Below are 15,650 nucleotides of genomic sequence, written 5' to 3' on the forward strand. Positions count from 1 at the left end.
AAAACAGAAGTTAAAAGAGCAGGAGAGGGTAATTTATTATGGGACTATAGGACTGGACTCTAGTCGCTCTTTGTAAAGTAGAAACTGAGATGTAGAAATTCACATAGAGGTCACTAAAGCCACCCATCTCCAAGCACATATCCCCCCAATCCCTAGTAAATCCAGCAGACTCTACACTGTACCCCATCACCACCTCCAGCAGCATCTGTGGAATCTGTGTTCCGGGAATGGAAGGAGGGTGTTACAGATGGAGCTGGCTGGGGTCTGCCTCTTTCTTCTGGGTGAACTCATTTGAATGTTACCGCCCACTCATACTCAGGTATAGGCCAGTGACTCACCTTCCAGTGAGTGCAGAGAAATGGAGCAGGCAAGTTCAGGCAATAATAAGAGCAGATGCACTTTAAAACATGGCCTCGGTATATTTGGAGCCTGGATCCAGTTGCCGCTGGGGGGCTCATCTGGGCCTCTTGAGGGCCATCAGTGGAGCCTCCTGTGGGCTATGGTGACCACTCAGTGTGAACAAGCATTTTTGCATTTGAAGCTTCTTCCAACTGATTAAGTCTTTTCACGAGAGCCTCATAAGCTAACAGTAGACAGCACAGAACCAGAGTCTAGAAAGAGAAACTGTGGTACATGGTGCAAGGTTTGAATAAAGCCAGACACTATCGTCTCCCCTCCAGTCTCTCTCCTGTTAATTTTGTCATGGTTTCCATATTTTATCACTTCACTTCTGGTGTCATTAGCCAAACCTCCCAGATGACATAGGTGGGTTGTGTAAAAATCATCTACGAGACTGGAAGAATTCAGAATAAAAAATTCTGTGTGTAAGAAAACAGCCTGAAATAGAACACTAATATTCAGAATAATCAGGAATACTTACAGAAGAGAAACATTTTCCTAATCTTACATATGTTCATATTATTACTTAATAACTCCAAAATGAAGATACCTCTTATATGATAATACCGATATATGAAAATTATTCTGATTGAATATACTTGTCTTCTTACTTTTTATGAGGCATATCAGGAAAGGAATATTTTGGAGGAGTTATGCTAAACAAGTCCACTTTTTTCAGTTTTTACCCGCCTATATTCAAGAGTAAATTTACCGCACAGCAACCATAGATTTTTTCCCTTCATCTCATCATAATATAAAATGATTATTGGTTCCCGTCATTATCCTCATAACATCCTGTCCTACTGGACTCTGAACTGCTTTCCGCAACTCATTTTTCATAAGTGCTAAACTTTAACCAGAACGTTGGGATAAAAGGCCAGGCAGAGCTCCACAAGCGCAGCCACTCTGAGGAGGTTTCCAACCGAACTGGGAAAACCATGACGTGCTGCGAGGGGTGGACGTCCTGCAATGGCTTCAGCCTGCTGGTTCTGGTCCTGCTAGGAGTGGTTATCAACTGTATACCTCTGGGTATCAGCCTAGTTGAGGGAGACTCGGCTTCTCAGAACCCCATCTCTTGCTATGAGTGGTGGTTCCCGGGAATCATAGGAGCAGGTCTGATGGTGAGTAATACCACCTGGCTTGACTTGGAGAAAGGTGTACTGGTTTTTTACTGCTGTCTTTAAGTGTGTCTTTCAGCCTTGCAGTCAACTATGTCTTTGTAGGATACAATTAGGGATGTGGTTTACCATTGACTTATACTGTTACGTTGTAAAGGATGATAGTTTACACAGAGAAAACTGTGGTCCATCTTAGGGACCTTATGGCAAGAAGTTGGTTAAGTCATTAGTGACAGCATTTCTTCCCAGGTAGGATGACACTTTTGAACCCTATTTTTTAATATTAAGGAATTTCAGTTTCCTCTTTTTTAAATGCGGTACTGGAGGTGGTGCGCAGGGCTTTAAGAATTCTAAGCCACTGAGTTACCCACCACTTTGTGGGATTTTTTTTTTTTACCCCATAGCCTCAGCTTTTTCTTTGGCCCATTTTGATTTCTAAGTATCATAGGGAATGTGGGAAGCTGCTCTCTGAGAGTGAGAAGCACTCCTGTGCTTGGGCAGCTGTGGAGATGGCATAACAAGGCTTAGCCTGCTTCTCAAAGGGGTTGGCCTATGATATACAGATCAAAATCCTGGGCCTCTCTCATAAGCTGCTTGGCCTTGGTCATGGTGTTTTATCACAGCAATAGAAAAGTGACTATGACAGTATCTGACCTCATGGACTTTTTGTTTTGGCTATTACACAGATCCCAGAATGCCAGAATATTATAGTTCGAGGATATTGAACGGGCATCTTTGTGGAAATCTGATGCAAAGCGGTATAACACAGAATTCCTGAGTTCTTAACACTGAATCGTTAAGAGCGTTGCTGAGTCAGTTTTACATTTTCTCCTAGAAATTCTGGTGCAGCCAGTCTGGGCAGCACCCACTTATAGAATCCAGCTTTCAGATCAGGAAGAATATGAAAGACTGTGGGTCTGTCTGTCTCTGATCTACGGCCACTACCAAACCACTTATCCTAGGGCTCGGCTGTTGGTCCCTGTATAATAGGATTAGGGATGTTGAAAGCAACAACTCAGCACCGAGGGGCTTGCTTTCATTTTTCCCATCTCTCTTGTGTGGTGAAAGTAATATATAGTGGGTATAGTTAGTGTCAGAGAGATGAGCTTCAGAGAGAGAGAGAGAGAGAGAGAGAGAGAGAGAGAGAGAGAGAGAGAGAGAGAGCTATAAACGGTGACATTACAAGGGTCTTGCAGATAATTATACATAGAAATAACTCTTTAAAAACTGAGAACATAAAAGAGGAGTTCTCTATTTCTCTACTTGGATCTAATTATTGGAGGAAGTGGCTTACCCCTTGCCTCATTTCACTTTTTCCCCTCCTTCTTTACGCACACCTGGGATCTTATTGTGGTTATATGAGTGAACGAACAAACCCAGCTTTGAATCACTATATTTGTGTGTGTGTGTGTGTGTATTGTATATTATGTATATGTATAATATATGATATATGCAAAATATAAAATAGATTACGTGTATATATACACACATATTTAATATATGTGTGTGTATATAATGTATACACACACATACTGTATGTGAGGTGGGTTTGTGCACATATGTGTAGTGCCTGTGGAGGCCAGAAGAGGGCATAAGGTCCCCTCGAGCTGGGGTTACAGGTGGTTGTGAGCCTCCTGATGTGTGTGCTGAGAACCAAACCTGGGTTCTTCACAAACGCAGTGCATGCTCTTAATCCCTGAGTCATCTCTCCCACCTATGGGTCACTAATTCTTAGTGAAGATGAATTTGCTACTACTAGCTCTCTCCTTACGCTTACATAAAAACATTCTTAGCGCTGAATATGGTGACATATACATAGAGTCATACCACTGAAAAAAGTGAGGTCAGAAGATTTTAAGTCTTAAGTCACCTGAGCTATAATAATAACAGTGGGTCTCTAAAAACTCACCAGCCAACCAGCCAGCCAAAATAACTCAAAGCAGCCTACAAAACAAACCAAAACGCCTAAGCAACAAAACCTATAAGGTCACAGTATATAAAACTTTGCCCTTTGGCCGACACCCTGGATTTGAGCCTATCTGGCAATGCAAAGCCACTCAAGAAGCCTTGCCCACAGGTCGATGGCTTCTTTTCCTTTGCCACCAGGAGTGATCTGGCCATCTGCTTCAGGCAGACACAGCCACAGGTAAAACTTTTGCAAAATCTGGGCTACCTCTTCCAACCACCAGGCCAGCTCTCTTGCAGGCTGACCAACGTGAAGCGAGAGCAAGGCACTGTGCCTGCCCCCTGTCCTCTGGGAGACTCCCCGGCAGTTGAGCAGGGCTGGCCTCCTCTGCACCTGGTGTAAGCAGAGTCAGAAGCCTGCAGAGTGCGTCTGTTCCAGGCACCTTCTGCTCAGCTCCCAGCAGTGCCCTGGCTGAGACAGCCTGATCAGAAAAACTCAGCTGTCTCTCAATATGAAGTAGCATTGCCCCAAAGCACAAGAAAGAGTATTTCTAAGATTTGCTACGAGTATTAAAGAGCAAAGGGTAGTGATGACACCCACTTACATCTTTGGTGCTTTTTTTTTTGCTTTTTTTTTGAAAGCAAGGAGCCAGAGGGGAGACCAGACAGACCAAGAATGACAAGAGAGGATTCTAGGATGTCTAGTTTAGCTTACATGCTGCCTAGTCTTAGCTGCAGTTATCACTTGTACTTTGTAGACTAGGAAAAAAAAAAAAAAACCAGAAGGCTGAGAATGTTAGTCAGGTCACACAATAGGTATTATATCCAATTCTAGATTTATCTAATGCCAAAGCTCATTAAATACCATAGTCTTCAATCCCTGCCTCCGGCCTACAGAGGTCAAAGATAAAATCTATGAAGTATAAGAACCAGGAAGCTGAGTCATAGAAAGGTCTCCACACTCACGGAACACTTCAGAGAATCTGGACTCCTTGTACCACAGCTAAGTCTATCTTGCTTCCCTCAATAAAGAATAATGAAAAATCATTAAAGCATCAAACTCATGGGAAAGCCTGATGCTCTTCATAGGCAGACCCTCATGAGGGAGCTTAGCCCACAAGCAAAGAGGTGGCTAACAGCAGTGCTCCTGAAGCAAGCATACGCTCATGACCCTTGGCTCCCCATAAAGGTAGAAGCATATCTTTTCCAAGGGAAATTCTGTTCCTTGAGACATCTATCAAGACTCTGGCTTCTGCAGGACAGTTTACAAAGAAGAATTCACTAAGTGTCCTGAACTGTTGGGCAGTTGCTACATTTCATGTTAGGATCCCTTTAGAAATGGGGAACTTTACAGGACACTGCATATACCACAAACTCTGGGGCTCATTACTGATTACTTTGTGAAATCATTTAGTTCACCAACACCAATCACAGGTCAAGGTTCTTATCTTCTGAAACTGTAACCAAGTAAAACACCATATAGTTAATTATCTTTGACATTATCTACTAAGGGCCAGGGGAACGTCAATATAAATGTTCCTTGATCAAGCATTAAAAGCATTTTAAAATGTTCCTTGAAAACTATAAACAGAAAAGCTCTTTTACTTTATATAAAGTTAATTATAAGCCTGGTCTTAATCATTCTCTTTATTGATTTTATTCATTACATAAGGGTAATTTGTCAAAGCCAGTTATTAAAATCTTAATGCAAAACAAATGGCTGTAAGTCGAACAGACTAGAAGATTGCATGCAAAAACCTTTACAAAACAGAGCTTCTGTGTTCATGCTGAGCTATGGCGTTGTGTGCTGCTCTCAAGTTCAAGAGCCTAGAGGGTTTCCCATAGTTTGATTCCTATCATAGTTTTTAACTAAGTCTCTTGTGTGCTTCCTTTATAAAGCTGTACAATTTCTAAAACTGGGGGGAAAAACATGGGTTCCTGCCAAGAAAATGAGTGGTAATTATTTCTAAATCCAAGAGAAGCAAGACTGAATTTCACAAAACCCTATGAATTCAAATATGCTTAGGAACAATCAACCGCTACTGTTTTAATGCAAAAGTAGCAACAGATACTATGCAAATGAGATAGGGTCCCAATAAAACTTTATTTATAAAAGTGAGGTGATAAGGGTGGGGAGTGCATACTCACCAGCTCCTGTTCTACTTTATTTGTTATGTGAGATCAGAAAGCAGTGTCTTCTGGGAACGACCAAAAAAGCTTAGTGTATAAATGATGACAAAGATTTTTTTCCCCTTTCTTTCTGGGCTTTCAGCTATGCACAGGGGTAGCTGAGCAGGCCATATGTATGTGAGGCTTCTGAGTTGGTACGGTGTAAACAAAGCTTGGCCACAACACAAAGTGACATCGAGTCAGCGTGTGATTGATTAGATAGGGTGACATATGTTGGGAAAGCTGCTTTGTTAGAGCCATGAATCTGTTCTAGAAAAAATCAGGGAGTCATGGTTTCAGAAGAGAATGAGGGAAGGGACAATTAAGAGGGGGGTTGACATGAGCAAGGGTGGTGGGGTTCCAGGAGACAAGAAAGAGTGGCTTTGTGAATTTTAAGCCATCAGTCAATGTGGGGCAGTGGCTTAGAGACCCCATGTCTAGCTTGGCTCTGAACTCTCTGACTTTCTCAGGCAGGCTCCTCACATTTGCTCCACCTGTTTAGACAGCGGGCGAGGGGGATAGGGCATACACCAGTGTTGGGGGGCACAACCCAAAACATGTCAAGTCCCAACAAACACCTGGTCCGTAGCTACAGAGCCTGCCATGTTAGCAAAGCAGGGCAGCTGGGGAATTATTCGAGGGCACCTGGGCCGAGCTGGCAAATGCTCTTCACAGCTGAAAATTGCCAAGTGGAAGGAAGCAACCGACAGTCTGTCCTTCAATGACACAAAACTCCTAGTGAAGAGTTTCCAGTCACAGCTGATGCCGAGTTCTTTTTAAAAATAGAAAACTAACTCTTAAGAATGTGGTACCATTTACAGCTCTCCTCAGCAGTATAGAATGCAATATATACTAAACTTTTGTCTGCTTTTTAATTCCATCACTCGGGAGGCACCGACAGGTAGATCTCTGTGAGTTTGAGGCCAGCCTGGTCTATATTAAGCGAGTTCAAGGCCAGACAATGCTATACATAGCGAGAACTTGTCTCAAACAAACAAACACACCACAAACAAAAAAACCCCAAAGTCCTCTAAACATCAGTGTAAAGTTTGATGGGTACATTTTAGGGATACAGGAGCCAGAAGAGCATGGGGGCCCAGCAGTCATAGGCTTGAGAACACTGGCAAGATGATGGTGGCTTGGGGTGTCGAAAGTGAGGCAACTGGGGGTGGTGGTGAATTGGTCCCTGTCACAGGCAAAACCAAACCAAACCAACCAAGAAAACAAAACAAAACAAAAAACCCCTGTTAATTTCCTTCTTCCCAGATTGGCTTATTTACAGGAACTTAGATATGACTGCTGGTTATAGAAACTTGAAAAGGGAAGGGAGGGGAGAGGTAACAGGGGAGAGAGAGATGAAGGGAGTGGAGAGAGAGAAAAGGGAAATTTGGGGTGACAGGACCAACTCTTTAAGATTCTTCCCAAACTCATACATAAATAAGTCATCCTATTCTTTTTAAAATTCAGGAGGCTGTGGCTGACTCGAGTCAACAGGAAAGTAGCCAGAAAGCTTCCCGGCTGCTGTTGACTCTTGCCCTTTCAATCTTTATGGCCGAAAATGGTGTTAAGGTTCACAACACAGGGATGTTGCCAGATTCTCCCGAGCACTGAATTCTCCCAAGGGGCAATAAATGGAAGGTGGTGAGGACTGAGTTTTCATGTGATAAGAAGAGATAACACTCATCTTTCCTGTAATGTTTGTTCCAGGCCATCCCGTCAACAGCCATGTCCTTGTCAGCGAGAAAAAGAGCATGCTGCAATAACAAGACTGGGGTGAGTACGAGCAGTGGGCTTGGGTGGAAGTCATTAGCAGCCAATGACTGCTGAGCAAAACCACCCTGAGTCATCAGGCCCTGCTGGGCCGCAGCCTTGGATCCATGCTGTTGAGGCTGCCTATAGTAAAGAGTGAAAAGATAGTTTATGTTGGTTTGTTTCTCTTTTTCTTTCCTTTTTTTTTTTTTTTTAAGTTTTTAGCTAGCCTTCAGTCCTTCCCTTAACTTTTAGGTCAGTCACCTAAAGAACCAGAAGTTTTTCAAGTGAGAGTTTATGCCACACCCAGAACTGTAATCCATTTCATACTAAAATACTTGTTTTGAGTTGTAAATAAATTACTTAGGGCCCATGAACCCTCAGGGTTTTTTTTTTTTTTGATGGTGTTATTTATTTATTTATTTTGTGTGTATGGAAAGGTTAGTATGCTAGGTTAATTGCTCTTATTTAGGTCAGATTGAACTTGCAGGGATCCATCTGCTTCTGTCCCCTGAGAAATAAAGGCATGTGCCATAATCTGGCAACTCTTTTTATTGACCAAATAGTGATGATGATGATGATGATGATGATGGAGAGAGAGAGAGAGAGAGAGAGAGAGAGAGAGAGAGAGAGAGAGAGAGAGAGAGAGAGCAAAAAACAAGAAATAATTCGCCAGGGCAGCACAGTATTTTCTAAGGCCACCAGACTCCCAATTTCACAGTCTTTATACTATTTACACCAAGAACAGGACCTGAGGGTCTACTTCTCTAAGGTAGGGGTAGACCAATGGCAAGTACCCATAATCAGTACATGGGGCTGAACTTAGCATAAAGGTTTTAAATCAGTGGTTCCTAATCAGATGGGAACACACACCCACAAACCAAGGGAGATTTTTAAAAAATGCAAGCACCTGAGTATTCCCCAAAATTCTGTGTGTGTCATTCTTCAGAAGTACCCTGTGATTCCAATGTGGGGTGGGGTAAGAGCCACTGGCCGAAAGGGAATAATGTCCATAGAAGATAGGTTGTGATTTTTAAAATTTAATTATTTTAAGTATACTGGGTGTTTTGCCTGCATTTGCCGATGCCTGTGGGAGCCAAAAGAGGGTGTTTGATCCCCTAGAACTGGAGTTACAGAAGGCTGTGAGCTGACCCGTGAGTGCTGGGGATTGAGTCTGAGTCCTTTGGAAGTACAGCAATTACATTATTATTATTATTTTGGTTTTTTGAGACAGGGTTTCTGTGTAGCCTTGACTATCCTGGACTGGCTTTGTAGACCAGGTTGGCCTCAAACTCACAGCGTTTGTTCACCTGCCTCTGTATCTAGAGTGCTGAGATTAAAGGTGTGTGCTACCACTACCTGGCCAGCAATTACTCTTAACTGCTGAGCCATGTCTCCAGCCCCAGAAAATAGTTTTGTTAAGATTTATTTTTTGATTATACAGTATTTTGCCTGACTGTGCACCTGCACACCAGAAGAGGGCACCAGATCTCATAGTTGCTGAGAGTTGAACTCAGGACCTTTGGAAGAGCAGCCAGTGCTTTTAACTTCTGAGCCATCTCTCCAGCCCCCTTTGTCCTTGTTTTTGTTTTTTTTTTTTAAACAGAGCCTGCTTTTGGCATTGTTTATCCAGGGTTACAATAATCACTTGAAGCATGGTAGTTTTAGCCTTTGTCTTACTACTTTGTTAAGCACTCAATAGGTCTTAGTTTTTGGTTTCTACTGCCTGTCACTTTTGTTCCTAAACTAGCATACCTTAATGCAGTTGGGCTTGACCTTGCTTCTGTGTGATGCAAATTCTCAAGACATTCTGGTTTGCTTCTGATGCTCTGAACCTGGAAACTAGCTGAACACTGGAACTTTTCTCAAATCTAGTTTCTATTAACTTTTTTTTTTTTTTTTTGCACATGCCCTTTCAGGAAAAATGATCCTCTTGGTGTTATTTTTCAATTATGTTGTGTCTGTGTGAGTATGTACTGGGGACAGAAGGGGGCAGTGTATGCTCTGGAGCTGGAGTGTCAGGATGTGGAACTGGATGCTGGGAACTGAATTTGAGTGCCCTGAAGGGATGATCCCTTAATCACGGAGCCACCTTTCCAGCCCTCCACCGAGGCACTTTGCATGTAGGTACTGGCTTTGAGTTAGCAGGCCATTTTGCTCACATCAACCTTGAAAATAATTCAGTCATACTTCAACAAAACCATAGGTTGAGGATCTTCAAGGGCTGCTGGTGGCAAAGAGGGGGTGGCACAGAGGCATTCTTTAATATTACTCATGCCATTAGCAGTAGTGTTTGCCTGCTTATTATCAATGTCATAAAACCTCCTTAGCAATCAACGCTTTTCACTTGCTGGCAGCCAGGTGTTCAAGTTACAGTTGGTGCCTTCTGGGTCAAGATAAGACTGAGGTGGCATAAAATCCCCCTCTCTTCCCGGCAGGGCAGGAAGGGGGCACCAGGTGTCAGTATACATTGTAACGCCAGGGTTTCCTGTTTCAGCTATTTTCCATTTAACAGTTCTTTGCTTCCTTCCCCTTCTGTTTCTCAATATGATATGATTTTGCTGAATCACTTGAATGACTCCTCAAATACAGAAGCCTAAAATCGCGTATAGCAAGGCCTCTTAGCAGTGACAAGTCAGAGCTAAGAGCAGCACTTCTTAATGAGTAAATTCGGTAGCTTGTACAAGACACAGTGGTGTTGGAGAATCAGGATTTACAACTGGCCCGAACTACCATTACTGTGTGCTTTCATCTAAGGACACAAAGTGGCAAGAACCAGAGCACCAGTACTTCTTAGATGAATTTCATAATGAGCTGTCAGCCTCCTTTCTAGTTTTCTCTTCTCCATGAAGAGAACACCAATAGATCTCTCTCAGAGTTGTTCAAAGGATTATGTGAGATAATACATGTGGCGTCACATGGTCTTCGACATACCTGCCTATTCATCAAGGGTCTGAAACACACAGCACACAATCCTCCAGGAGCTAATGAGAGGCAAAGTGTTCTCTTGTTTCATTTTTACTTTTGAAATAATCCCAATCACTAACAACTTTGTGAAACACAAACATTATTTTGGGAGGGGGCAAAAAACCCACATCCAACATTAATTTCCATTTTTCTTTCCTTCTTTTTTTAAAAATTTAATTTAATTTATTCAGATTTCAACTAATTTCCATTTTTAATGCCAAATTCCACCCATTATTTGTGTGACTCAGAATCAAGCTTTCCCTCCAACATGGTATTCTCAACTACCCCAAAAGGGCACGTGGCACTGTTGAGACAGCTTTTAGTTGTCACACTGGACTGGGAGAAGGAAGTGACAGCAGCATCTGATGGGTGGTGACCAGGGATCCTGATTCATCCCACCCTGCCTTGAAGGGCTCTCTGTAGCAAAATGTCCACTTCAGTGTGCAGAGCTGAACAGTCCTGCTCTCGATGCCGCAGCTGATTGATTCCTTCAGGATGCTGGCCACGGACTGCTTACAGCACCAACCAAAGACAGATGGAAGAGTTGGGAACCAAGAGGCCAGAAATCAGAACTTAGGTGGTTAAGATCTAGTGGAGATTCAATGTAGTTAGAACTATATACAATAGGAAGGAAGGACCAGAGTTTAGTGGCCAGAAGGAACAGGTAAAGCCTAGGAATATGGAAATTGAAATTTTTCAGAGACGTTGACAAGTGTAACTATCTTTTGGCAACAATCAACGGCAGACTTTGCTCCCTGCCTCTTTCATAAATCCATGCGTAAGAAACTGCAGTCTCGAGACTCAGGACCGCACAGGGCTAGGGAGATAGCTATGTCAGGAAAGTATCTGACGGACAAGCATAAGGATCTCAGTTTCGATCACACTAAAGTTGGGTACAGTGGCAACTGCCTATAACCCCAGTGTTACAGGGGCAGAAAGGTAGAGCCCACGGGCCAGCCAGCTTAGCAGAAGGGTTGAGCTCCAGGTTCAGTGACAGATACTGTCTAAAAACAAGGTGGAGAATGAAGTGGTAAGGAAAGAGACCTAATATCAACCTGTAGTTTACACCACTCGCACACATGCATGTGCAGAACATACTTACACAAACATGTACAAATACCATGCACATATATATACCTACAAATAAGAAAAAATATCTAGGGCCATAGATGAACTGGAGAACTACGGTCAGTAGCTGACTACAACTGTAAGTGCTACACACTTGCTGCTGTATAACCTGAAACAGATGGACATACAATGACATGTACAAATGTGCCTGCTTTGTTTTCCAGATGTTTCTTTCATCACTGTTAAGTATAATCACCATCATTGGTGCTGTGTATTGCATGCTGGTATCAGTGAAGGCTCTCTTGGAAGGGCCTCTCATTTGTAACACTCCGGCCAACAATACTGCCACTTGTGAATTTTCATTGAAAAACTTGAGGTGAGTAGCATTTTGTCACTCTCTCACGTAGCTGTAGCTAACCATTGTGCACAAGGCAAGCCTTTCTCTGTTCTAACTACTGGGACATTCCTAGGACTTGTAAATTAATACCAGTAGGTAGCGTCTCATAAAGAAGTGGAGGGGCTGCCATATCCTGAATGCTGTGAGTATGGCCTCATCTAAATGGTCTGGCTGATCTCAGGTGGCTTATACTTGTCTTGTGAACATTCACGGTTATATCTGCGTGTCTCCTAGAAGTTCTTGGAATATACACTTAATTTAAATCCTTGGGGAACAGTGATGGGGGAATGAGGGGGACACTTTCTTCCTACAAGTCGGCACTATTTTTTAAAGTTTTATATGCATAGGACTATTTTGCTTGCATGCAAGTGCATCACCCATGTGTGCAGTTAACCATGGCAGCCAGAAGAGGGCACTGTACCCCAGAATGGGGGTTGCAAATTGTATTTGCGCCACCATGTGGATGTTGAGATCTGAACCCAGGTCCTCTGCATGAGCAACAAAAGCTCTTAACTTTTGAGCGATTTCTCTAGGCCTTATTATTTTATTATTATATTATTGTTGTTGTTGTGTGTGTATCCTGAATCTACAGGTGATGTATCCCTGTAGAACTGGGGTCACAGGCAGTTCTAAGCTATCCTTGGTTGAGAACTGAACTAATGAACTTGGGTTCTCTGGAAGGAAAGTATGTGCTCCGAACAGCTGAGCCATCCTACCAGTCCCTAATTACTAAATCTGTAAACCACAGATTGTGTGTGTGTGTGTGTGTGTGTGTGTGTGTGTGTGTGTGTGTGTGTGTATGTGTGTGCGTGCGTGTATGGTGTTCATGTATTTGTAATGTCTGTTGGTTCTGGGTGGACAGATGTGCATATACGCATAAGGAGGTCAGAGGTTGATGACAGGTGTCCTCAATTTCTCTCTATTTATCAAGGCAGTCTCTCACTGAGCTTGGAGCCTGATGATACAGCTAACCAGCTAGGCTCAGGGACTCTCTTGCTTCTGCCTCCTCAGTGCTAGGTTCTCATGTGGGTGCTGGGATGTAAACTCTGATTCTCAGGCTCTATTCATAGAGACACCAACCCAGCCTTTGTACTTTTGAAATTAAAAAAAACCAACCAACCAAAACCCAAAACAACAGCTAGTAGATTCTATATACTTATAGACAGGAATAAAAATATTTAGGCTATGTAGTAAGACAGAACATTAGCAATTGCATATAAAGGGTCCACTGAGACAATTCTATGCCTGCATTTTCAAAAACAGTAAGGCAATCTAATTCATTAGGTATCATTAATTAGCCATTTAGTTTCAGAAAGTCACCAGATCTTTTATACTTTATTAAACAACTGTCCTCCCTATTACTTAAATATAAGTTTCTCAACATTTGCATAGCAGGTATTAGTGTGAACTAATCAAACCTCCAAGAAATTCCTTTAATAGTAAGAAAAATTTTAACTCCCAACCACATCTACTGCACACATTTAACCCTCAAGGAATACCAGCCCACTGATGTAGTAGGCAGCTGTCTACCCTGTGAGGACAGGAGCTCTTGGACATCTGGGGAGGCCAATACAGTAGGGCAATCCTGTGCTCTCAGACAAATCCATAGCCTCAGAGGTCATGTGCTGCAAATACTGTTATGGTCTCAGGTCCAAAGTCCAGAAATGTGTACTCCCTAAGAGTACTCCATTTTATTCTGATAAACAAAAGCAAAAATCAAAAAAATTGAGACAGATGTATTAGGACCAAAAGCTTTTTATGTTAAGAGGTATACATCATTTTAATCAGACATTTGAAATGTCTTGAGTAAAAACCATTCATCTGGCCTTAGAGCAGATCTATGTGGAAAACTGAGCTGTGTGTGTGTGTGTGTGTGTGTGTGTGTGTGTGTGTGTGTGTGTGTGTGTGTGTGTGAGAGAGAGAGAGAGAGAGAGAGAGAGAGAGAGAGAGAGAGAGAGAGAGAGAGAGAGAGAGAGGGAGGGAGGGAGGGAGGGGAGAGAAGAGATCTCATTTGCTTTCCTGTCTTTGGCAAGTAAGTGGGAAGGCTGCACAGACAGGTTCACACCCCTGACCCTGTTGGTATTTATTTTCATCCTGACATGAGAGCATCAGTCTTACATGGTTCATCCTAAGACGAGGTGTTCTAGGAAGAATAAGATGTGTAAGACTTGCATTTTTATTTATTTTTTACTTAATCACTTTACAACCTGATGCCAGCCCCTTCACCCTGTGTCACCCTGAACGTGCCCAATCTCATCTGATCTCGGAAGTAAAAGTTTTAAGCATTAGGGCTGTGCACAAGTGCTCAGAAAATGAGATCTTAGCTGTGGTTTCTGCTGGACTTTAGTATACTGAGGCTTTTATTTTCTTAATAGGCACATTTAACCCTTCTCCTTTTTCCCTCTAGTAACTTTGGTCCTGAATCCTTCAATCTGCAGTGGTTCTTCAATGAAACTTGTGCTTCTCCCACTGAGTTAAAGACCACCATTAACAATAGCATGGGCAGTAACTGGAAGATACCCAACTCCAACTCTGAAGAGGACAGACACAGGATTTTCCACTTCTCAGTGTTTCTGAGCCTCCTGCTTGTTGGGATCCTCGAAGTCCTGTTTGGGCTCAGTCAGATTCTCATTGGTTTCCTTGGCTGCCTGTGTGGTGTTTCTAGGCGAAGGGGCCAAATTGTATAGTTTAAAGGGTAATAAACTAGAGTCTCAGTACTTTGAATAATTAGAAAATTGCATTTAAAATATATGTTTTTATAAGTTCAATAATGAAGCATCTTCTGGAATACTGAATCATTTTAATGCAAAAAGTTGTTTTGGGAATCATCTCTGAAGCAACTTTAAAAAACAAACAAACAAACAAACAAACAAAAAAAACCCCAAAACCTATTAAGCCAGGTGGTGGTGGCGCATCCATTTAATTCCAGCACTCAGAAGCAGAGGCTGGCTGGTGGCCAGCCTCGTCTACACAGCAAGTTCCAGGACAGCCAGGGCTACATAGAAAAACTCTGTGTTGAAAACAAAAACCAACAAATGAACCTTTCACATACAAAGCATATTGCACATGCAGTACATCTCCACTCAGAAAAAAACAAAGTCATCAGTGGTTGATACTGGAGAGAGGTGTAGAGAAGCTTTTTTATTTCTTTTTGTCCTGTGTGTTGAGAAAAACATTTGTTAGACCCCATGATACTGTGATGGTCTTAGTTTAAGAAATATCTATTGGGGCTAGAGAAATGGCTGAGAGGTTAAGATCACTGTCTGCTCTTCGTAAGGTCCTGAGCTCAATTCCCAGTCATCACATGGTGGCTCCTAGCCATCTATAATGTGATTGGTGCCCTCTTCTGACATGCAGGTGAAATACTGTATACATAATAAAGAAATCAATCTTTAAAAAAATTATATGTTTAAGGAGGTAGGCCACATTTCTAAAAATACTTTACTCCAAAACCTGATGTGACAGAAAAATGTTGTATTTAGCTGATGGGCACTTGGCAATACTCTATTTTCTTATGTTTGTATCTTTTCATGAGGAAACTCAGCTGTTTAGAAGTTGGTTTCTATCTATGTTATGCTGACCTTTAAAAGACAGGTAACAAAAATGTATTTACTGCATTGAAATGTTATAAAACAGAGAAAACAAATTTTTTTAATGTCATAAATTTTAATTAGGAAAGGAACCAAATCCATTCAATATAGCTGAGAACCATTTGGGATATTTTTGCTGAGCCAGTAGGCACTACTGTGATCTCTTGGTTCCTTCAAGCTCTCTTGCTTTGTTTCTCTCTTTTTTTTTATTGATTTATTCATATTACATCTCAGTTGTTAACCCATCCCTTGTATCCTCCCATTCCTCCCTTCCTCCCACTTCCTCCC

General features: G+C 42.1%; 1 protein-coding gene across 1 annotated transcript; it reads left to right on the top strand.

The window, feature by feature from the left end:
• Positions 1-1,337: 1,337 nt before the first annotated feature.
• Positions 1,338-14,512, top strand: TM4SF20 (transmembrane 4 L six family member 20; the record flags this gene model as incomplete). The annotated part of the gene is made up of 4 exons (XM_084778950.1): positions 1,338-1,520; positions 7,299-7,364; positions 11,600-11,751; positions 14,180-14,512. The coding sequence occupies 4 exons, from the start codon at positions 1,338-1,340 to the stop codon at positions 14,457-14,459; spliced, it is 681 nt and encodes a 226-aa protein (XP_084635076.1). The 3' UTR covers positions 14,460-14,512.
• Between the last annotated feature and the right edge of the window lie 1,138 nt (positions 14,513-15,650).

The sequence above is a fragment of the Acomys minous genome (assembly GCF_964271855.1).
Source record: "Acomys minous genome assembly, chromosome: 4".
NCBI classification, from domain to species: Eukaryota; Metazoa; Chordata; class Mammalia; order Rodentia; family Muridae; genus Acomys; species Acomys minous.